Here is a 24049-nt window from a genome sequence, read left to right on the forward strand (position 1 = left end):
GTTTAAATTTAGGGAAATTGCGCATACAATAATCGGAGTTATTAACGAAGCTTCAACAAGTGTTTCGATTAGTCTTCTGGCACGCTTTTCCACTGAATCCAAAGCAGCCAAATGGTTTGATGAATTTGACTTTAGCAGACATAATGAGATAAATCGAAAACGATTTTCACGCGTTCGAAGTTGCGGGCACATCTTTATAAAAGCGAAAGGTCACAGATTGACTGATTGGTTGAGTCACTCACTCATCACGAAATCTCAGAAACTAGTCTCAAACTTTGCACGGGGTTTCCTTTTAGAACGTAGAAGCTCACTAAGAACGGATTTTACGAAACTCCACCCCTAAGGGGGTAAAACGAGACCCACGCGTACGTAGTCGCGGGCGGTTGCTAGTCTAGTTAACTACATATTTTACATTTTCAGTACAAGAGTCCGATTTTTGTTATAAAATTGATTATTTATTTACCTAAATCTGCACAACTAGAGTATATTTTGGTTAGTGACACGTCCTCCAGGCGACCCAAGTATAAATAAAACGCGGCGGCCTTTATTTTTATGAAGGGGTCTACTTTGAGGTCTGCTGAGCGTTAGTATTATAGGGTAGATAAACTTTGCTTATTAGATCCCAGTCTAGACTTTATGATAAACTAGCGACCCGCCCCGGCTCCGCACGGGTGCCAAGTACACATACAAACCTTCCTCTTGAATCACTTTATCTATTAAAAAAACCGCATCAAAATCCGTTGCGTAGTTCTAAAGATCTAAGCATACATAGGGACAGACAGCGGAAACCGACTTTGTATTATACGAGTACTATGTAGTGACATAAGCACTTGCCAAATGTTGGTCTCGAAGCGCTGGTAGGGAAAAAAGATTATGAGACATGTAGGTAGGGTTGCCAGGTCCAAAATCACAAAAGCCGGACTTTGTGCTTCATTTGGCAGGACATTTTACCCTAAAAGCAATTAGTGTCAGCTCATGAGTGAGTACTATCATCATCGGTTGCTAACGAGAACATCCTGATGCGTGCGCTTCATATGATTCTGTGGCTCGACTTTCGCCTGGCGCGGCAACCAAATAAAAAGCCTAACGAAAGCCGGACAGGCCGGACAAGGCAATATTTGGCCGGACAAGTCCCTAAAAAGCCAAACATGTCCGGCTAAAGCCGGACGCCTTGCAACCCTACATGTAGGGGCACTTTGAGCAAAATATTCACGATCTGTAAGTATTATTTAAATAGTCTATACAAATAAAGAAATTTTGACTTTGACTATGTACCTAATCTTCACAAAACATCAAATTACTCCTCAAATGATTCACTTAAGATTTTTTGAAAAGTCTTGGAACCTTTTCTGGGTTCATTATAAAGCGATTTGGGTAAAGGAATAAAAAAAGTTTTTGGATTAAGTACTTATTATACTTTTGATCAAAGAAAGATTAGAGAGGCGTCGTTTAGAAATAAAATGGCGATTTTATTTGAGAGTTTTTATGGGATTTCAGTTAATCGTAATCACAAATGAAAAATATAGAGTAGGCTCAAGTCAAATTTTCTGAGCTGAGTAACATTCGGTTTTGTTTCATGTAACATGTTAAATTGTCGTAAAAATAAAAACAATCTAAAGAAATTTGAAAATTATAAATAACTTGAAAAAATCGAACTGCCTAAGGCGGGAATTGAACCCAGTTCGATTTTTTCAAGTTATTTATAATTTTCAAATTAGTTTGAGATGCGACTCTTAACGCTAAAAATTAAATAACAATCTAAAGAAATATTTTCACCCGTATTAACAAACGATGTTTGCTTAAGTGAAGCAGCAAATCGAACGCACAGCATTGAATAGAGCTCTGTGATTAGTTCAACTCATTGAGTTATATAAACTCTCATAATGTCTTCATGAAACACACTAACTACTTCTATGTCACTTTAAACATAATTCGTTTTAGTCGATTACAAAAATGATTAATCATAGATAGTCTTTTTCTTTAAATCTACTTATCACAATAATTAGCTACTTCATTAGCTTTTACCATGGCTGAAGGAAAATCGTACCATAAAACCAGGTGCTTGATCATCAATCAAGTTAATATAGATAGGTTTAGTATCAGAGATAAGTCATCCATCTTCAGGGGAGCTTTTTCATGAAAATCACAATGGAAATCGTTTAACTTCGGGCAATTTTTCTATATTAAAAAGAACATTAAAAGTAACTCGCAGTTTAGACGCAGTTTTATGAACATCTAATAAATTGAAAGGCTTATTATTAGTTTGAAAGTTGATTTCAAGATTTAAGATATGAAATTGCGTTTTTAATCCATAATTTGTTAAAATTAAGTCTTGAAAACAAAGCTAAGTAAAGTATTAAAAATGGTAACATTTTTAATATTGGTTACAAGTACCTAACACTCTATTATGACTTTTTGTTACTTTAAACTTAAAGATTATTTCAATCGTTCGTGTCAGCCAAATGACGTCCACTGCTGGACAAAGGCCTCCCCCGAGGATCTCCATAACGACCGGTGCTGCGCTGCCCGCCTTCACTCCACGTCGGTCTAGTATTATAATTAATTAGGTTTCCTTCAAATTCTTCATAAAAACAACAATATCATTATGTAACCTGATAAGTTGAGTGGCACTTACCAAATTACCACCTGCTTATGTGATAGGTTACGGTTAAGGTAATATTACGTAGAGCAGGGTCTATTACGTATTACCAGGCCTGTTCATCTCCGCGAGTTTACATCGAAAACAAAACACGCACGATTGCCCCCTACAAGAGTACTATTCGACAAGGCCTCACATACGAGCGAACATTGACTCACGCACGCGTATTCTTGTGTATGATGGAAAAAAATAAAGAAAATGGTGTACTAAATCCTGTGCAGTATTTAACTGCCTAAATAATAATAAAAACACAGAATGTACTTTTTTAAGTTGCCTCAAGACACTGAGAGGTAAATAAGTAGTTAATATTATTCATGATAATTCATGCTAAATCATGTATTTCCTCCGCCATTTTCTGCAGATTGGCACCTCACGTCACATCATTTTACCGAAGTCAGCCCTATAGCTTCGGCGCAGTACCGATCACTGACGTTTGTCAACAAAACTTCTGACAAACTTGCTTGACTCTTGAGACAAGCTAAATTACACCATATTGTTAGTGACATTGAGCATACATTTTTTTAAATACCTTCGCGAAGTAAAACTTCTGTACGTAGTACTTATTATTATTCTGTGGTATTACTCATTGTGTCTGACAGGAATCAATTGGGACGGCCATGTTTTTCTTTTGTCAAATAAATAGTGACCAAAAAGTTGATAACACAACCTTATTCCAATGAGGGCTATCGTTTTTATACTTAACAGTTCGCACCCCTGGCGATTGACAGGACCTTACTCTACAGTGGCGCCATCTTGATGAGTGCAATTGCGATAGTCCTCCTACCACTTTAGCGCTCACCAGTTGGTGCCACTGTCTTCGCTACTAGCAAGTGACAGGACCTTACTCTACAGTGGCGCTAACTGGTGAGCGCTAAAACGATAGCCCTCATTGTAACAATGACGTGTTGCGAACTTTTTGGATACTTTGGGTGTCACGAACTATTTGACGCTGATTGAACCTGTTGAGTTGTGGCTCTTGTGTTACAATGGTTAGTTATACTGGAATAGGACTTTTACCAATTTGACAGGCTAATTTAACCCTTTTCTACGCCTACTCTATTCGCAACTTGGCCCTAAGGTTAACTGAAGGAGAATGCCGAATTAAGTTTGCCTTATGTACTGTGATTTACGTGCATTTAAGTTTTATATAAATAAATAAACCCTTATCTAATAAACTTTATTTCTGATCTCTTACCTGAGAATCGATCGAGAACTTTCTATCACTAGACTTAACCACAGTGAAGGTGACCACAGAAATACTAACTAGTTCGTTTTAGCTTTGAACGAAGTTTGTTCATTAAAACCGCAACCTCAACCTAAGGGGTCAATTCTAAGATGACGATTTCTGTATAAATTGTAAGGGTTGTGTTTAACAAACCTTCAACTGGAAGAGAGAAAAATGTTATTATTTGTTTTGAGCCCCATCATCATCATCATCATCTCAGCCATAGGAAGTCCACTGCTGAACATAGGCCTCCCCCAATGCTCTCCATGTTCCCCAGTTGGTAGCGGCCTGCGTCCAGCGCCTTCCTGCAACCCTTACGTTGTCGTCGGTCCACCTTTCCCACGCTGCGTTTTCCGGTACGCGGCCTCCACTCCAGAACCTTGAACCAATTTTGAGCCCCATCTCATGTTAATAAAGATCAAAATAAGGGCAACTATTCAGCCATCTCCAGCTGAAGGGTTAAAATAGAACTTTTATGTACTTGTAGTGTAATTTTAAACTTCCTTGAATCCAGCTATTTATCTGGAGGTTATCCTAATATTATTTACACCCATCGTAATTCGATCCCGCGACCACAGGTAGTTTTGTTGTTCGTTCCGCGAACTGTCATGATTTTCCCATCAGTATCCCGGGAATATTAGCAATTTATGTATGAACTATACTTTAAAAAAATAATCTACTGAGAATCTACATAATAACTTCAGTGAATGACTTACTTTGACTTATGGTCCTATGTCCCCTAGATGGGGCAGAGGGCGTCCACAACAGTCCTCCATCGCGTTCGGTCTTGAGTTTCGCGCTTGATCTCGCTCCAGGTCTTGCCGATTTTCTTCGCCTCGTCTGCTACAGTGCGCCGCCAAGTTTGCCTGGGGCGACCACGTTTGCATTTTCCTTGGGGGTTCCAATTCAGAGCCTGCTTAGGGACTTCAGTAAATAATTCTAACGATTCAAACTCGGTTTGTAAAAGTAAATGTTTATAATCTTCTCATTTAGGACTAGTGTTATATTATCTGACGTAAGGAGAAAGGAAAAGGAGCAAAGTCAACGGAAGACAGAATTGCGTCCTAAAGCTAAGTCTTTTCTGAACATATCTTAATTAATTTAATTAACTAACCGCTGACCCACCGGGAGTAATTACATCTGAGGTGAATCTCGTTCACAACTTACTGAAGTTTCATTGAGGTAGTTTGCAAATTCCTTATTTATTGGTTTCAAGTAGGTAGTTAGTGTGGTTAGATAAGTAACTTCAACATCATCATAACTAGTCTGTAAAATGTAATGCTGCTTAAAAACCACTACGAGCGAGTAATTCTACAAAGTTCAGTCTTTCTTCCATGACCTTGTTGATTTTGAAGAATTCTTAGAGTATAATTTATGTTTTCCTATAGTTTCGACGTCATCATCATCATCAATTAATTCAGTCTTCACTCCATGAGGACTACTCTAAGTTAGAAATATTAAATAAGTACTAGCTTTTGCCCGCGGCTTCACCCGCGTGAAATTTAGTTTGTCACAGATCGTCATAAATTATAGCCTATATGTTATTCTGGGGTATAAACAATAATACTGTAAAGTTTCATCAAAATCCGTTCTGCAGTTTTAGCGTGAAAGAGTAACAAACATGTTCACATCCAGACATCTAGACATCCAGACATCCATACAAACTTTCGCATTTATAACATCAGTAGGATTTCATCATCATAATTTCAGGCACAGGACGTCGACTGAACATAGACCTCCCCCAATGATTGCTAGATTGACTAGTGGTAACGGCCTACATCTAAGTGCCTTTCTACAACTTATATGATTTTATTGTTAATATTATCTAAATATTATATAACTCAAAGATGACTGACTGACTGATTGACTGACTGACCGACTTACATAGTGATCTATCAACGCACAGCCTAAACCACTGGACGGATCGGGCTGAAATTTGGCATGCAGGTAGATGTTATGACGTAGTCATCCGCTAAGAAAGGATTTTACGAAACTCCACCCCTAAGGGGGTAAAACGGGATCCACGCGTACGAAGTCGCGGGCGGTCGCTAGTTATTGAATAAAAGTCTTGCCACTTTATTATTTTACAAGAATATTTTTCGTCGCATTAGCGTAGAGTCGCGTAGCGTCTTATTTACCCTTCCTTTGAAAGCACAAGAAGCTCTCAAAGTCTCAGCTTTCGTTCGTCCTAGAGAGGTAGAGTGCATACTAAAATATAATAATAAAGGAACTCTAGAACTAGAGAATACTTACCTTCAAGTGTGCGTCTCTTGAGACGGCATGCGACTTTTGTGTCTGTAGGTACTATAAGTATTTTTATTTAGCTTTTAAGTTCGTTCGTTTGTTTCAGCCGAAAGGCGTCCACTGCTGGACAAAGGCCTCCCCCGAGGATTTCCACAAAGACCGGTCCTGTGCCGGTCGCATCCAGGCACCTCCTGCCACCTTCACCAGATCGTCGGTCCACTTAGTGGGAGGCCTGCAAACCGGTCGCCGGTTAGCTTATAAGTGCATGCTATAAAATGACGATAGTAAATGGAATAAGAATGACAATATTTTATATCAACTAGCTAGTGCCTGCAGTTTCGACCGCTTGAATTTCGTTCTGTCACTTTTCTCGCGTGTGTCCCTCATCCAAATACCGAGATAGATACATAATATATTATTATGTTTTCCCCTGGGTCTCAAAATATATTGATACATTTCATCTAAATCGGTTCAATGGTTAAAGCATGAAAGGGTAACTATCATTTATTCATCTATCCTACCTATTTCACATCCTATCCTACTAATATTATAAAGGCGAAAGTTTGATGTCTCGATGTTTGTTACTCTTTCACGCAAAAACTACTGAACGGATTTTGTTGAAACTTTACAGTATTATTGTTTATACCTAACCCAGATTAAAATATAGGCTATAATTTATGACGATCTGTGACAAACGAAATTTCACGCGGGTGAAGCCGCGGGCAAAAGCTATTTAACTATAATAATATTAGCAAGATAGGATTATTCCTTATAATCTAAGTGGCCATTTTTATGAAGTTACAAATTCCTCCATGGCAATAACCCCTAATTCTCGCTAATGAACGTGTGTACCCGGTGTCCCGGATCTAGCAGTTTAACCGCCAATAAAATCCAACAAGTGACGGTTGAAGTACCCCCGAGGGGAAATTAAACTGTCTTTGCAGTCAGACCCGCCACCAAATTAATCAGAAGTTAATATGAGTGGTTAGAAGTTTTGGGCTTTCTCCCCTGTGTAGGGTTTAAGGGTATGACAGATGGAAAGTAACGGTTTAACAACTTAAACATGATTTGTTATGATGCAGCCTCATAATTATGTGTCTTTCTTCATAATAATACTAGCTGTGCCCGCGACTTCGTACGCGTGAAAACCCGTTTTCGCGACATTTTTCATTGTTGCTCTGCTCCTATTGATTGTAGCGTGATGTTGTATAGCCTAGCCTTTATCGATAAATGGGCTATCTAACACTGCAATAATTTTTCAAATCGGACTAGTAGTTCCGGAGATTAGCGCGTTCAAGTAAACAAACAAACAAACAAACTCTTCAGCTTTATAATATTATAGTATAGACGAGTTTATTTTTCTTTTTTTTATATGTAGGTATTTGACTACAAGCAAATTGCACCTGATGTTAAGTGAGAAGCATTCTAGGATGGTACATAACTACATACCTACTCGTACCTGCCCTGTAAGTGCATATTCACTCTTGCCTTGAAGAGGCCCGGATTATAGCATTCGGGAAAGACAGCAGCATGCAGTGAATTCCAGTCCCTAGCTTTATTTTTTAGTTCGCATTATAAAAGAGTTAGGCGCTTTATACCACGGTAATACTATCTATACAGTATTCCAACTCGGCCATATTTTTGAAATAAATGTCAACAGCCCCGTGGTACGTCACGGTATGACAACATGCGATAGGGCTGCCCACCTACAGTACCCATTCTAATTAGGTACATCTGTCTACTTAGAATTTCTATCTAGTTTTGTGATTGTAATTTTTTTTTATTTAGACAAACAAAATACTTTGTGAATGGAATAGGATAAAAATGCGTGTTGTTTTGTGTTAGTAGATTTAATTTAAAAAAATATACTAAAATAATTTTGAATCTACTAATCATAATGAGTACTTAAAATGACCTGTTACTTTAATTTCAGGCGGATGAAGTCGTGGGCAAAAGCTGGTTAATACAATATAATTTTTATTTCAAATCAAACTGACTGAAAATGACAATTTTTGACTGTTAATAACTTGTTTTGACAAATTTAACCGTAAATGACGGTAGTCAAATTCAATTACCTTTGTCATTTTCAACACTAGCTAGGCCATCGACGTCCGTTCGGCACATTCGCGACACCCCTAACTCTAACTTTTGGATTTCGACCGCGTCCCGAGATTTGAAATTCGAAGGAAAGCTCGCGTTTCGACGGTTTATATGAAGTTATACTACTGTATGATATTATTACCGTGTTTATACTTTAAAATCAAATTACTGTGGGTGACATTATACTTAGTTAAACATTTTTTGTTGCAAAATCGTACCTATCAGAGCTACATAAGATGGCACAGTATTTACCTTTATGTGCCGTCATCCGTAATACTTTAACAAATAGAAAAGAAATCAAGGGCCATTGCTTCCACGTCACTTCATCGGATGATGGTAATCGGTCACTTAAACCAGTGATTTCAGAGACCGTATTAAGAGTTAGTGACATTTGTCCTTTTTGATCTTTCTTTTCAAAGTAGAAATGTCTTAAAAGAGTTTTTATATTGTTGCATGTTAAGGGTCATCTCTCATTTCCCTGCGTGATCGAATCAGAAATGAGGAGCTCCGCAGGAGAACCAAAGTAACCAACATAGCTCGCAGACTAAAATCAAGTGGCAGTGGGCGGGGCACATAGCTCGTAGAGACGATGGCCGTTGGGGCAGAAAAGTTCTCGAGTGGCGACCACGGGCTGGAAGACGTAGCGTGGGCAGGCAGGCCTCCTACTAGGTGGACCGACGATCTGGTGAAGGTTGCGGGAAGAGCCTGGATGCGTGTTCATTGTGGAAAACCTTGTAGGAGGTCTTTGTCCAGCAGCAGTGGACGTAATTTGGCTGAAACGAACGAACGAACGAAGGGTCATCTCGTGCAATTTGTGTGAAGGAATACGTGATATAACTACCTGAAATTATGTATACGTAAAACAAAATGTCACAGTTATTAAGAAGTAGTTAATTGGGTTTCTTGGAATTATTGGCTAATGGTGTTAACTAACCAATTAGTGCGAATTCGTGTACTAATTGGAATTCTTCATTACTACAACTCCCACAACAGAGAGACGAAAATAAATACTCGATTCCCTAGAAAATACTATCATAGAAAAAGTAACAATAGTGACAGATTTCTGTTTTCTTTTTGTACCGTCGACAGCACTAGATGTAATTTTATATGTAGGTACTATTACAATCAGTTGAAGTTCATTGTCATCATCATCATCATCATCTCAGCCCTAGGACGTCCACTGCTGAACATAGGCCTCCCCCAAATGCCCCCAATGCTTTCCATGTTGCCCGGTTGGTAGCGGCCTGCGATCATCGCCTTCCTGCTACCTTTACGGTGTCGTCGGTCCACCTTGTGGGTGGACGTCCCACGCTGCTATTTCCGGTACGCGGCCTCCACTCCAAGTTTAAGTTACCTCGATACTAGGTTCTCTTCAGTTGAAAAATCTGGATGCCCAGAGTGCCCATCACCTTCAATCACCTTCAGATTGAAAACATTCCATGGTGTGGGTATAAAAATATTTTATGTTGCAAAATGACATTACAACCACGTTAGATTCTATATTTAGCTTGATATACCTTTACAACATCATCAATTTACCAAAGGCAAAGGCATTTAGCCTACATTTCCGTCATCGTTTGGAACTATCCATTTGCTTCACGAAATTGAATCTGTCACGAATGATAGTAGGGGGAGAGGGAGCAAATATCTGATATCACAGTACAATCATTCGGACCTCGCCTCCCTTAAGCTTTGATGTGAGTTCTGACTGCTAGCGGCGACTCAAACGGTCCGAGAGACAAATTGTATCCGGTGGGCCTCCGTGCGGCGGGCGCTGATGTTACATGTGATGAGCGGTAGCGGGAATAATCTGATTTGCTTTAGAATGTCCATTTAAAGCCGGGTCTCCAGCACGTGTTTTGCTCTACACTATCAACAAAAACGTCTCAATAGTCAACAAAATTGCAAAACACGTACGGGTCTCCAACCCGGCTGAAAATAACTTAGCGAAATGTTTTTTCTTTAGACATAGCAGCTGGGTCAAATGAATTCAAAAATGAATCCATCACATTTTCAGGTCTATTTTGGTTGTGAATATAATGAAACGATTTTAAGTATCTTTTTGTAATCATTTTTTAATCTTATCCTTATTAACTTTAATCTGTTTGCGTACAAACTAGTGAATAGACATTAAAACGTTTTTTAATGTAGGACGTTAAAGGCGTTCTTCAGTTCTTCTTATGTTACAATTAAAGTATGTAACACAAACTTTTATTGGGCTTTCCATAATAATTATTTTTCATAAATTCTTGGACCACGCGCAGTGTCACAGCAAGAGATGGGTTTCCACCCGGGTAAAAACCCACATGAGGGTAAAAACCCAATAAAAACCCGTTTCATTCCACCCGTGGGTGTTTACACCGGGTGAAAACAAATAATTTTATAATTATTTCAATTGGTATCTTTTCTTATTTTTATTGAATTTTTCTCATTTAAGTTTAATGATTAATAAGTAATAAGTCAAATTTAACACTAATATGCATTTATATCGTGGCCAAATCGTAAATTTGATCACGTTATGATGATGTGACCAATTATTTTATAAAATGGTGTTATTTCAAGAATCGTTGAACCGATTTAGAAGAAATTTAGTAGGAACACAATAATTTGTGATCATGGCAAGGACATGGAGGGGGGGGGGGGAATGCCAAAGATGCCAAACTCTCTCTTTGATGACATTACGGTATAAAGTTACAAATAACAACACCAACTACAAAGTACTTCTGCTTAAACACTTGAAATCGAACATTCCCTTCCGCCACTGTAACGCATTGTAACGTTTTTCAAGACCTCCTCTCCCCCCAGATTGCATTACGTAACACTATTACGCCCCCTTAGCAACAAATACCACTTCTCACTTTAAAAAAACGCTATTTTTGTTTTCACCCACCAGAATGGGTGATAATGGGTAAAAACCGGGTTTTTACCCAAATCACCCAGTTTTAACCCAATCGGGTGAAATGGGTTTTTACCCACTACCCATCTCTAGTCACAGCGCATGCTGCAATCGTCTGAAAGTGTGCAGACGCGCGTAGCGCCACTTTAGGACGTAATCTATGGTGATCGGATAAAGAAATGCGTGACTAAGGCTGCGTCTCCACTGAGGTATGGGGCGGAGAGAACTTTTCATTTAATTGCCGTGTGTGAGTTGCCTAAGCAATTATATGGCTCTTATGGTAGTCTCTACAACAACTGACAAGGTGAATGCTCGTGAAACTTATGTGACAGTAAGTACTTATAGGGCTTTCTGACGGTCTACAAAACGCGTGTAACTGGTTTAGTCAATCCGTACGAGTAGTCGTACAGCTTTTGTAAGAGCCAAGTTAACTATCTTTCTGTCTGCTTTCTTTCTTGCTCGGGAGAACAGTTTTAGAACTTTTTTACCAAATTGCCTTTTGTGCGCCAATACCAGCATAAGCGAATATTAAGGCCACAGGGAAATCCTATCAGGGTTATACAGTACTTTGATCGGGGTCAATATAGAGCCCTTGATACGAAATAAGAAGAATAGAGCTTAAGAAGTGAGCTATGTAATATAAGAAATAACCACTACGCAGCGACGCCATGCACCCGTTCCAGTGTAAATACAGCTTAATCAGTTTTGAAATTGAGTTGAATTCCGCGCGACGTCAACTGACATTGCGCAGGCGACGAACGCCATGCAACATGATCTATGGTTAGACAAAAAGAATGCGCCATTGGTGATTTATTGATCGTTAAAATATAACCAACTCATTTCTTATTATTATCTTAATAGGTTCTTAATTAAATTCTCATCAGACGACGTCTTAGTGTTGTTGATTATTTCAGGGGATTATTAATATAATATGTTATTTTACTGGCGCTAAGCCTCTTAATACACGTAATTCGATATTGTTTTATTAACGGTCCTCTCGCTCATTAATCTGGGAAAGATTATTAGGTACTAACAATGTTACGAGTATATTACTGATGAAAATTGTTTTATTTCAACTACGAGTATTGTTATTATCAATATTGAATTAATCTATTCAATTGAAATAATAATCCTTTTTGGGTGGTTTTTTATATTTTATTTCATGAAATTCTACGTTAGTGTACGCAAAAATACGAGTTAATTCCCATTGCAGCAACAGAATGTTAATTCTTGAGAAATATCTTAAATCAACACCGGATATCTTGACATTTCACTAAATAATAAAAGCCGAATTCCACTAACTTTCGTCATCAGCAGCTGCAGCACAATCCATCATGGCCGGCATTCTTCTCCAGGAATTTAGCACGTTATTATTTATGCGCATATTTCCAGTTCGAGCTGAAGGGAAATGACATCCGAAACCTTTCTTGTATAAATTGGCTTCGGCACCAAAGGAGAATTGTATAAAAATAACCTTGTTATTCGCGTTTTTGCTCCCGATATCGCTTTCGGGACTTAAATGGCAACATACGTCTTTGTAGAGTGTCTTTTGTTATTGAAATTAGCAACTTACTAACGAGTAGAATAACAATGTGTTTTCTTTCTTTTCAGGTGAAAGTGAAGTGAAATGGATACTCGCGAGTGAATCTAATGATGGCCGTGAACAGTCCAGGAGGTTATCCTCCCGTCTCCCCTAAGCCCCATACTCCCAAAAGTCCCCGGCACTTTGTGTTTCCCCAAAAAAGTCCGTCTATCACCTCCAGCACTTCTTCTTCTGGGTACTACACGCCTCAGTCCGGTTGTAGCTATGATAAGCACAACCAGCCTCCGAAGTCTCCCATAGCGCACGGGCACAGAAGTCCCATGAGCCCGAGGCACTTCAATTTCCCACAGAATCCTTCAGGCCGGTCGAGTCCCTGCAACTTCGATAGGGTCCCTCATCCCCCATCTGGCCTGCACTACTCAACGTCTCTCAAACACAGCCGGAGAGAAAAGTCCAGGTCTCCCAAACCGCCTCCCGTGCACATCCACACCAACCCAGGATATGTGTCCCCGAACCGCACGCGGAAAATATACGGTTCTACTTCCACAGTGAGCTCTCCGCGGCTAGTGACGTCACCGAGTATAGTGTCAAGTCATACTGACGACTCGATGGATGCCATGCCGGGGACGCCGTCTGCGGTGGTGCATGATGCGGATGACGAGGCCACGACGACGTCATCACGCATCTGCCGGAAGTCGACGTCAGATTTGACAGATATGACAGATGACACGCCACAGACTAGGTCGACGAGCGTGAGCAGGCCGTGCTCTCCTATGAGGCGAGGGTCCATGAAGGGTGGACTGGCTTATCTGGCCAGTAGGAGAGGGTCGAGGGAGTCTACGATGTCGAATTGTGACTCCGTAGAGGATATCGGGCCGTTGAACTTTCAAAATACGATGCGTGGACGGCAGAGGCGGACGTCCAACTTTTTGGAATTACCAGGTGAGTTTATGTTAGTTTCATTTATTTTTTAACTTTGCGATGTGTTTACTGCTACGCACTTTTCTTAAAAAGTTACAGTTTTATTCTGTCTACAGTTTACAGCACATAAACCTATACATTTTTTTGCAAAATAGCCTGTATTACAACGAGATAAGACGCCACTGTGTTTAGGTTGATGTGCTGTCGTCCGTACATCGTGAAGTACTTAATATATTCACAGTTTAGTGCGCAGTACCTATCAATGCCAATATTTTTGAAAAATGAAATTCTTTTTTTTTTCTATAAAATCTTACATCATACCTCGACGCTCAGTGATGACATTACCAGCGTTGATACTCATTTTGCTAGCTGGCAACACAGTAATTAAGTGTTCGCTCGGTAACTAGGTTACGCGTGAAAGTACTGTACCATAGTATAGGTGAGAGCAGTAGGTCAGCGTTGTATACAAAATGTACTTTCTCAATTTGGTAGCTTATACTAAAGGCATTAAGTTCAAATTCCACAGGGGACATCTTTTCAGTCTTTAGTAACTTGATTATGGTATGAAATTAATGCCCGTTTTCACCATCAATCCCTATTTTATAAATGACCTCGATGGTAAGACATAACAGGAATTTTGTTTTCATATTTTCATTATTTTTTATTTGGGATAACTTAAAAATTAGGGATTGATGATGAAAACGGTCTTTATGACCGTGACACATAAGTAACCCTTAAAATGCTTATGGAAATAAATTCAAAATCACAATGAATGCAAAATTTGGATATTATTATGCAGTGAAGAATTAGATCAATCAGTCAAATTCACATCAAGTAAAAATTTAGTGTCACTAAATTTTAAACCGTTAAAAAATTAAGGGCCAATTTACAACTCACTGATAAAGGTTAAATAACTTATCTGTCAGATAAACTACAGTTTTAGTGTCACTAGTCCCGGATAGAGATATCTGAAAACAGTCACTAAACTCAACTTTATTTGTTAGAAATCTATCTGGAACTAATAAAACTGACCCTTAGCATTGAAATTAACATGGACACAGAAAATTTCAATCTCTGTTATTTGCGGTAAACAATGTTGACGAGGTCTTGGTTACGTCGAGTTCGAAGTTCTGAACTTTAGTCATCTACTAATATAAACTAGAAAGTTTGTGGATAGATGGGGTATTTGTTCACGAATACTTCACGCAATAACTGACTTTGAAACTTTACAAGTTACAGCTTGTACCCCGACAGTAGGTAGTACATGTCAATCCTGTCACCCGCTTTGCAATGGAGGGAAGTCGAACCTTAACTTCGAACGCCTCCTATGTTCTTCTGATTAATTTCGTTGCGGGTCCAATGACAGTTTAACTTTCCCTCGGGACAAACTTGACCTTCACTGGTTGGGTTTTTATTGACGGTCAAGTAGATCTTGGCTTCACAGGAGGAGGCTTGCAGCGGTGGTAAAGAGAGGTGAGAATAGTCCTGAGTACATGTCAATCCATTTTTGTAGCAAAATAGCATTCTATTACATAAGGTATCCCAGGGTTTACCTTGATGTGCTGTTGCATATCAAAAATAAATATTAATGAATCGTTAAAAAAATAACAATTTGTCTTTATAGAAATCTTCACAGACGGACCAAACCGCAAGCAAAAACAAGTATTTCAGGACCTACATGAGTGTTCCTAAAATACGTGCTTTTGCTGAAATGTTTTGTATTTGCTGATTTTTCAATCACTGGTTATCATTTTACTGAAGAATAAGTTTGGCAACTTGACAATTTCAGTATAGAAAAAATGACAAAATGACAATTTTACTCTTCATTTAAAAGTTATCCGTCGATTGAAAAATCAGCCCTTAGTAATAACAACCTGATAGATTCTGTCCTGTTAATTGATTTAACTACTTATTGCAATTCAACAAATTAAAAGCTCTTTAAGACTCTACTCTATTTATCAAAAGCAAGGCGCACAAAGTCGCAGGATAAATCTAGTATTTCATACACGACAAAGTTCTCTGCCCCTCGATATTGTGTGTTAAAATCAATAGGCACTTGAACTCAATTAACTGATGAAATTACTGACGTCGTTTAATGGAAATTGAATAGCGATTACAAGGAGAGTGCCCCAAAAGTTTCCAGTGATAGGAACTTCAGATCAAAACGTGTTTTAAGTGACATTAATTAATGGAAAGGTTGTAAGTAACAACGCAATTTAACTTTTAGAGAATTCCCGCAGCTCAAAATCAAATAAAAGTAAATATTATTTTTATTAGAATTAAAGAGATAAAAGTACTTAACACTTACTTTTTACTGCTGTTTCACATCAAAAGTGACGTCCTCGGTGGCAAAGTACGTTGTAGGAATATTCCTCGATATTTCAGGTGCCTTCGACAATGCTTGGTGGCCGATCCTGCTCTTAAAACTGAAAGTTCGTGGATGCTATAGTAATATATATTCACTACTGCACTCATACTTTTGTAACGGTACAACTAAATTAAAACTCGGCCATCATGCTGAATCAAAGGTGCTCACGCGCGGCTGTCCCCAAGGATCGGTCCTAGGGCCCTACCTTTGGAATTTGGGTTTCGATGATTTTCTAGCATTACCATTACCCGAAGGCTGTTCGTTAACCGGGTACGCTGATGACGGTCTCCTTTTAATAGAGGCTGACACTAGATCAAAGCTTGAAAATCTAGCGGATACATGCTTGAATTTAATATCTCAATGGGGAGACAGAAATCGTTTGCAGTTTGCCCCTCACAAAACTTATCAGCTTCTATTAAAAGGTAATCTTAAAGTTTTGCCTCGCATTAAATTCAATGAAATAACTGTTAAAAAACGGGAATCTGTTTGCTATCTCGGACTAATTTTAGAGAAAAACTTTAGTTTTGTCGATCACATTAAACAGATCGGTGAAAAAGCTAAAAAGAACTTTTATGCCTTAAGTCACATTTCAACCTCGACGTGGGGTCTAACGTTTAAAATCCTCCGAGTAATATATTCGGCCACTTATTTAAGCTCCATTTGCTATGGTTCACCAGTTTGGGCTGACAGAGCTACTATAGGAGCCGCTCGACGGAAACTACTCCAAAGTCAACGCCTTGCATTGATTTTTCTTTGCAAAGCTTACAGAACTGTGAGCACGGAGGCTCTGCCAGTCCTGGCTGGTGTACTGCCGGTCGACTTAGAGGTACAAAAGCGTGCGGCTATGTACTTCGCATCAAGGGAAAATATAACCTCCGATTTCTTAAATAGCCGCGATCGTTCTAAAATAAGTCGATTATTTGATTCCCGAGAAGTCGTTGAAGAAGATTTACTTAATGAATGGCAAAAAAGATGGGATACGTCAGTCAAAGGACGTCACTTATATAAATTCTTCCCGAATGTACGCGAACGTCTAACTAGGCGATGGTTAGAAATCGACCATTGCTCGTCGCAGTTCCTCACGGGACATGGCAACTTTAAACATAAACTTCACGAATTCAAACTAGTTCCGTCTCCTTTTTGCGAGTGTTCCACTGATGATGTCAGTCATGAGCAGTCTGCCCATCATATCTTGTGGGAGTGTGATCTTTGGAAACATGAACGTGATATAATGCTTAATTCAATACAACATACATCTGTTTCCGCAATTTATTACACCGATCTTGTCGCGACAAGGAAAAATTTCCGTGCTTTTAAGCGATTTTGTGAAAAATATTATTGGCAGGTAGTTGCTAATTGCTCATAAGATAGGCCCCCTTAATTTAATTTATTGTCCGTGGTGCATAATCTTTTCTTAAAGGTTTTAAACCTTTGTTTGTCACCTGTCATCCGCTTTGCAATGGAGGGAAGTCGAACCTTAATTTCGAACTCCTCCTATGTTCTTCTGATTAATTTCGTTGCGGGTCCAATGACAGTTTAACTTTCCCCCGGGACAAACTTGACCTTCATTGGTTGGGTTTTTGTGGCGGTCAAGCTGTAGATCCTGGCTACACAGGAGTTGCAGTGGTGGGAACGAGAGGTGGGAATAGTCCCGTTTGCTGTTTCACATCTATCTTTTTTCAGATTTTTTTTAACTGCGTTAATTTTCATGTGTACCTAACTTCAGTACCTAATTATGGTTTTTCCCTTTGTAATCTTTTCACCTTCAATATTTTTTTCTAGTTTTTGTAATAAAATGCCTAGTCTATGTCTGTACCAAAATTCTTCAAAATTAGATTTAATTAGAGATTTAGCCTTGAAATGAACAAGCACACAGATAGAATTTTAGAGGTATTTCAAATATTTTAGCACCTATATTACAACATTTTAATAGTACCAATTATTAAAACTGAAATACTCAAACATTACTCCTTCATGAACAATATTATCTATTATATTATTTACTAGCGGCCGCCCGCGACTTCGTATGCGTGGATCCCGTTTTACCCCCTTCATCTATCTTACGCGGTTTAGATTTTTTCATACAAATGTTTTTTCCCGCTAACTCCTGTTCCCGTGGGAATTATGCAATATCCTGTTGTAACTAAGCTTTAAGTTTACTAAGGTACCTGCATGCCAAATTTCAAGCGTCTAACTTAAGCGGTTTAGATTTTTCATACAAAAGGATTTTCCCGCTAATTGCTGTTCCTGTGGGAATTCCTAAGTATACTATAACCTGCCCAGGAGTATGAAGAATAATTGTACCAAGTTTCGTTAAAATCCGTCGAGTAGTTATTGTTTCTATAAGGAACATACAGACAGACAGACAGACAGACAGACAGACAGACAGACAGACAGACAGACAGACAAAAATTTTACTGATTGCATTTTTGGCATCAGTATCGATCACTTATCAGCCCCTGATAGTTATTTTGAAAATATATTTCATGTACAGAATTGACCTTTCTACAGATTTATTATAAGTATAGGTAGATATTGCTTTACGGGAAATCTTCAGAGAATCTGTCAGAAAATCACGTCTAGCCTAAGAATAACTTGGCGAACTTACAAAACTGTCAATCCTTATTATTTTCGAGTGTAAAATGTTGCCTGTATAACATTAGTACCTAAGTATTACGCCTAAATTCTAGTGAATTTAAGCTTGAATTTTGGAGTTTACTCGTTCTATACTTACTAATATTAAACGGCTGAAGAATTTGTTTGTGTGTTTGGTTAAATGTGCTAATCACTGGAAATACTGGTCCAATTTGAAAAAACTCTTTTTGTGTTGGATAGCCCATTTATTAGGGAAGACTATAGGCGGTATACCATCACACACACTACGAGCACCAATGAAAAATGTTGGGGAAAACAGGAAACATTATTTAAACGATTTTCACGCGTATGAAGTCGAAGTCACAGCTGTACTTACTACTAATATTTTATAGAGGAAATATTTTTATTTTTATATTTGTGTGTTTGTATTGAATAGGCTCCGAAACACCTGAACCGATTTCGAAAATTCCTTCACCATTAGAATCCAAATTCTTTGATTAACATAGGCTTATTATGTTAATTACCTAATACTCGTGCGAAGCCGGGGCGGGCAGCTAGTCACTACATAGCTAATAACAAAGTCACTTTCCGCTGTCTGTCCCTATGTATGCTTAGATCTTTAAAAATACGCAACGAATTTTGATGCGTTTTTTTAAATAGATAGAGTGATTCAAAAGGAAGGTTTATTATGTACAGTCGCGGAATGAAAAGGTTCGTCACCTTAGTGTCGGTTTTCGCTTGCGCTAGGTACTGTAAGAGTCAAACCTGCCAACATAACAGTGCACGAAACAGTGCTGCTAACATTTAAATAAATATGACGTTTCCTAACGAATAAGGTTTTGCTTGTTTATTTTTCTATCCCATCAGTGCAATGCAATGATGACATTGACCAATTGACAATAGTTTTTTTTTATTTAATAGAAATAATAATGGCAGGATGAACCAACAAGAAGGTTTTAGTTTATCAATCACAATAATCTCTTGACAAGATAAATCGTCAAACAACTTAAAGATTATTTTCTCTAACTCGAGATTATTCTGTAACATAGTTTCAAAAGGTAATATGTGCTCGCGATTCGTTGAAGGAATCAATTTGAAAACTGACGAACCTTTTCATTCCGTGACTGTACTTAGTACCAGTGCGAAACCGGGGCGGGTCGCTAGTCTTAAATAATTAAGACTTTGTTCCTACGGCGCCGGGATGTGAGCAAACAGACGATCGACGGGCAGCATAATGAAGAAGTATCCAATTTCAAAGTATTAACCCTTTGGAACCTTAGGAAATTTGGAAATTATGTTGTCACGCGGAAAAAAAGGGCTGATTGCGGAAGAAATGTCAGTTAATTTTGTAAGACTAAAGACCGAGAAAGTATTTAAATCTTTTCGGTCAGTTTGTAGTGGCTAGATCCAACTGAATTATTATTTGACTCGTATTTCAATTTCGAAGCAAAATGGTAGCAACTTTTAAAAATGTAATCTTGATTATTAATCTCTATCAAGTAATGCAGATGCGATGTATAGTAGAGCGAGCTAGCCCAGAAATTTGTTGTATGTTAACATGAAAGCTGGCAATTTTGGCTTATAAATATAAGATAGCCTTTTCTATTTGGCGTTTACGTTCTGACTTTTATTATTTCCTCCATTTTTCAAAGCGATCGAACATTCTTTAACTGAATAGCATCATTATTCAAAATGTTTGATAGGTTTTTAACAATAACGTGTTTGTTTTCATTGTCGTCGATTCTTCTGAATTCTTTTATCGTTCTTTTCGAGCAACAGGCGCTAAGAGGTTAAAAAACTTGATCGCTTAGGAAGTTGTAAACACTTTGTCCCAAGAATCAATAGCTGAACATGCTTTCATATTTTTTTAAAGTTGGGGACGTATTTTTGAAGCACTCGACTCAAAATCGCATGCGAATCCCTAGAGACTTTATGCATGACAGCATACTTGTAGATCCTTTAACGACTTTTCGAACAAAATCGTATTTTGAATTCTACCAATAGAAGTCAGTGAGCAATTGACTTTCTTCTTCTTGTCCTGTCGACAACAAACCTACACAGTATCAGCCCAAAACTCTTCTACAAGAGTGCGTTGTCAGTAGCATTAATTAAATCTTCCTGCGTGCAGTTTTTTGGATTTTGCATCACCAATACAAATTTTCTGAAAATACTTTATGATAAGTCTTCAGTTTTTATTTCAATTTCTTTATTCCAAACTAACTTTAGTCCAAAATTTCATTTTCATAACGAGACTGGTTTGTGTATTTATAAAGGCCTTAATTATTCGTGAAGAAATCATTAGTTGTCGTGCACGAATTAAACTTTTGAGTCGAACGCTTCAAAAATATTACCCCAAGAAAGTTTGTAGCGACGCAATTTGAAATTACAATCACGAAGTATGAAAGAAGTTTCATTAATAACTATGGTTTTAAATTTAAAGTTGAATGAAAGTCTTTATTGGAAAATGCTGTGAAACTTCAGAAATTCTCGCTAAAAGTAATTTACATAAATTACTTTACCTATTGGAAATTTGATGTTCATTAATTTTGTTTACCTTAATAAATAGTCAATAGTACCTACATTTAGGTATTTAATGGAGCTTCTGACTAAGTCGAAAACTATTGTACTAAATAGCAAAAGTATGGAATCCGAGCGATCAAAAGAACTGAATGACTAGCTATTTGTATATCTTGGTATCAATATAAGTACATAATATTACATTTAAAATAGTACCACTTAAATTTTATTTATCTTCTATCAGTCATTTTGTTCTTACGATCGCTCGGAACAAATTGGGTGATTCCATACTTGAGCTCGCGAGTGTAGACGAATCTGAAGATTTTTATTAAAACCGAAATGTACGGTCTGAAGTAGTATAGGTACTGTTACAAAATAATCGCATCTGATTTATGTACTTTTCCTAAATTAAGTTAAGTTAAATTGTTTATAAGTACTTAAATGTCATTCTGAACTTTGTTACGTCTTTTTTGAATAAAAACGGGACTATTCCCACCTCTCGTTCCCACCACTGCAACTCCTGTATAGCCAGGATCTACAGGTTGACCGCCACAAAAACCCAACCAATGAAGGTCAAGTTTGTCCCGGGGGAAAGTTAAACTGTCATTGGACCCGCAACGAAATTAATCAGAAGAACATAGGAGGAGTTCGAAATTAAGGTTCGACTTCCCTCCATTGCAAAGCGGATGACAGGTGACAAACAAAAGTTTAAAACCTTTAAGAAAAGATTATGCACCACGGACAATAAATTAAATTAAGGGGGCCTATCTTATGAGCAATTAGCAACTACCTGCCAATAATATTTTTCACAAAATCGCTTAAAAGCACGGAATTTTTTTCTTGTCGCGACAAGATCGGTGTAATAAATTGCGGAAACAGATGTATGTTGTATTGTGTTAAGCATTATATCACGTTCATGTTTCCAAATATCACACTCCCACAAGATATGATGGCAGATAGCAGACTGCTGTCTGTCTGTCTTGTTTGAATAGTGTAATTGGTACTACCGTTCAATTCATGAATAAATAAATAAATTATGGATAAATACATAATAATAGCATGCTATACGTTTCATAACAGTAAGTTCCGTATTACTAAACAACGGTCAACTTCCTTCATTTTGCAATCAAAGATGGGTTAATAATGGATAGAGCTAAGTAAACGTTTTTCGCTTTATTTCTTACAAAAATTTCCAGTTTCTACTGGCGTACACCGTAGAATGGCAGGCCAAACCCACCTGACCCGCCAAGGTCTTTGAATTTGCTCGCCAGCGAGTTAGCCGACGCGCGGTGGTATAAATGACCTTATGAATTTAGTATAGTTTTGCTTTGATTTTCAAAAAGCTGTGGCCCAGCGTCGCCACAGTGTAAGAAATTTTTCTCATCTGGATTATATCTATTGGGCCAGTCTTGTCGCAGACGTTTCATCTTGCGTATCCGACTGTGCCTATAGCGATACCTACCTGTTGAGCGTCACTCTCACCCTCAAATTTACGCTCCAATAAACAAGATACAGACGACAGCACATTAAGCTAAACTGGCGTCTTATACAGAAAGATTTTGCAACAAACAATTCCATTTTGGAAAAATTTCAGATTGACTGACTCACTCATCACGAAATCTCAGAAACTACAAGTGCTAGGAGTCCAGAAAGTAGGTGCTCACTAAGACGGGATTTTGCAAAATTCAACCCCTATGGAGGTACAACGGGATCCACGCGTACGAAGTCGCGGGCGGCCGCTAGTCTGAATATATGCCTAAGACAGTCGATGTAAAGTTATTTATTTCAGGAATCTTTCAAGCAACGTTTTCGTTTCATGGATTAATACTGATTCGCCATTTGATTCTACTTCCAAGAATTTTGGAAGCTCTTCTAGGTAGGTATGTCACGAATTTTGGCCCTTTGATGGATGTCCCTAAAATTATAAATTATGCCGACCTTTTACGAAGGATACCTTTTTGATAGACTGTATTTGACAGGCTGGGAATATATTTAAGGTTAATAAAATTTATGTATTTAGTAGGTTAATTTATTAAATGGCATTTCCATGTACCTACTCGTAGGTACAGGTGGGGCATTAGACGATATTTCTAACTTTAAGCTCTGACTAAAACCATTTGGCGAACTTTTGGATGGGAAAACTTCGTAGGTATTTTATGGAAGTTTTCTTAATAAATTATATTATGATCGTAAGTACTCGTAAGTTAAGTTAGGCTCAGTGACAGGCTAGGTGCGTTATTTGGTTTAATTTTCTTATTTTTACTGTTTATTAATTTAAACATTAAGGCTGAGTTGCACCACCTTATTTTAACCCTAACAATAACAATAACCGGTGCTTTTTGTATGGAGTTTGAGAGATTTTTGACTTTTGTCAAAGTTAAAGTAAGATGGACTAAATAAAATCAATTGCTATAGATATTCAGTTACACAATTAGGCTGAGTTGCACCACCTAACTTTGACGGTAACTATGACAATAACCGGTGCTTTTTGTATGGAGTTTGACAGATTTTTGACGTTTGTCAAAGTTAAAGTAAGATGGTGCAACCCAGCCTTAGGCTTCTATTTAATTAACTACAGACAGACTTGGTAACTAGATAAGTCTGTCTACGACGATATCTTGATACGACATTCCTTTAATAAATTAATCGAATGTTTTGATAGCATCAGCTATAGTTGAAATTAACGTTTAATTTGATGTTACTTAAGTGGTAGTAATTAGAAAAGTAAATTGACTTATACCTGAAAATGGATAATAGTACTATTTTGTTTTAATATCGTAGTTAGTAACAGTTACTAGGCTAGGTGAGCACCTGGTTAAATAAAATAATATTGTACGAGTCTTGGGTTACTAAAGGTAGGTTGGCTTCGTTCAACCCGGATGTCCTGGGTTTGATTCTCTAATTCTTATTCGTTACGCTCTTGGCAGAGCGGTCGTGGTCACGTTATGGTTCGCATCGGTTGTAGAGGCGGGTGCCTTCCT

General features: G+C 38.0%; 1 protein-coding gene across 1 annotated transcript in view; it reads left to right on the forward strand.

Annotated features, from left to right (window-relative positions):
• Nucleotides 1-12740: 12740 nt before the first annotated feature.
• LOC135082885 (uncharacterized) overlaps nucleotides 12741-24049 on the forward strand; it is a 49139-nt gene continuing 37830 nt past the window's right edge. Inside the window, exon 1 of the mRNA XM_063977647.1 lies at nucleotides 12741-13609. Within this exon, the coding sequence (XP_063833717.1) occupies nucleotides 12775-13609 (835 nt within the window). The 5' untranslated portion in view covers nucleotides 12741-12774. The remainder of the gene's footprint in view (nucleotides 13610-24049) is intronic.

Source organism: Ostrinia nubilalis, chromosome 22 (genome assembly GCF_963855985.1).
Source record: "Ostrinia nubilalis chromosome 22, ilOstNubi1.1, whole genome shotgun sequence".
NCBI lineage: Eukaryota > Metazoa > Arthropoda > Insecta > Lepidoptera > Crambidae > Ostrinia > Ostrinia nubilalis.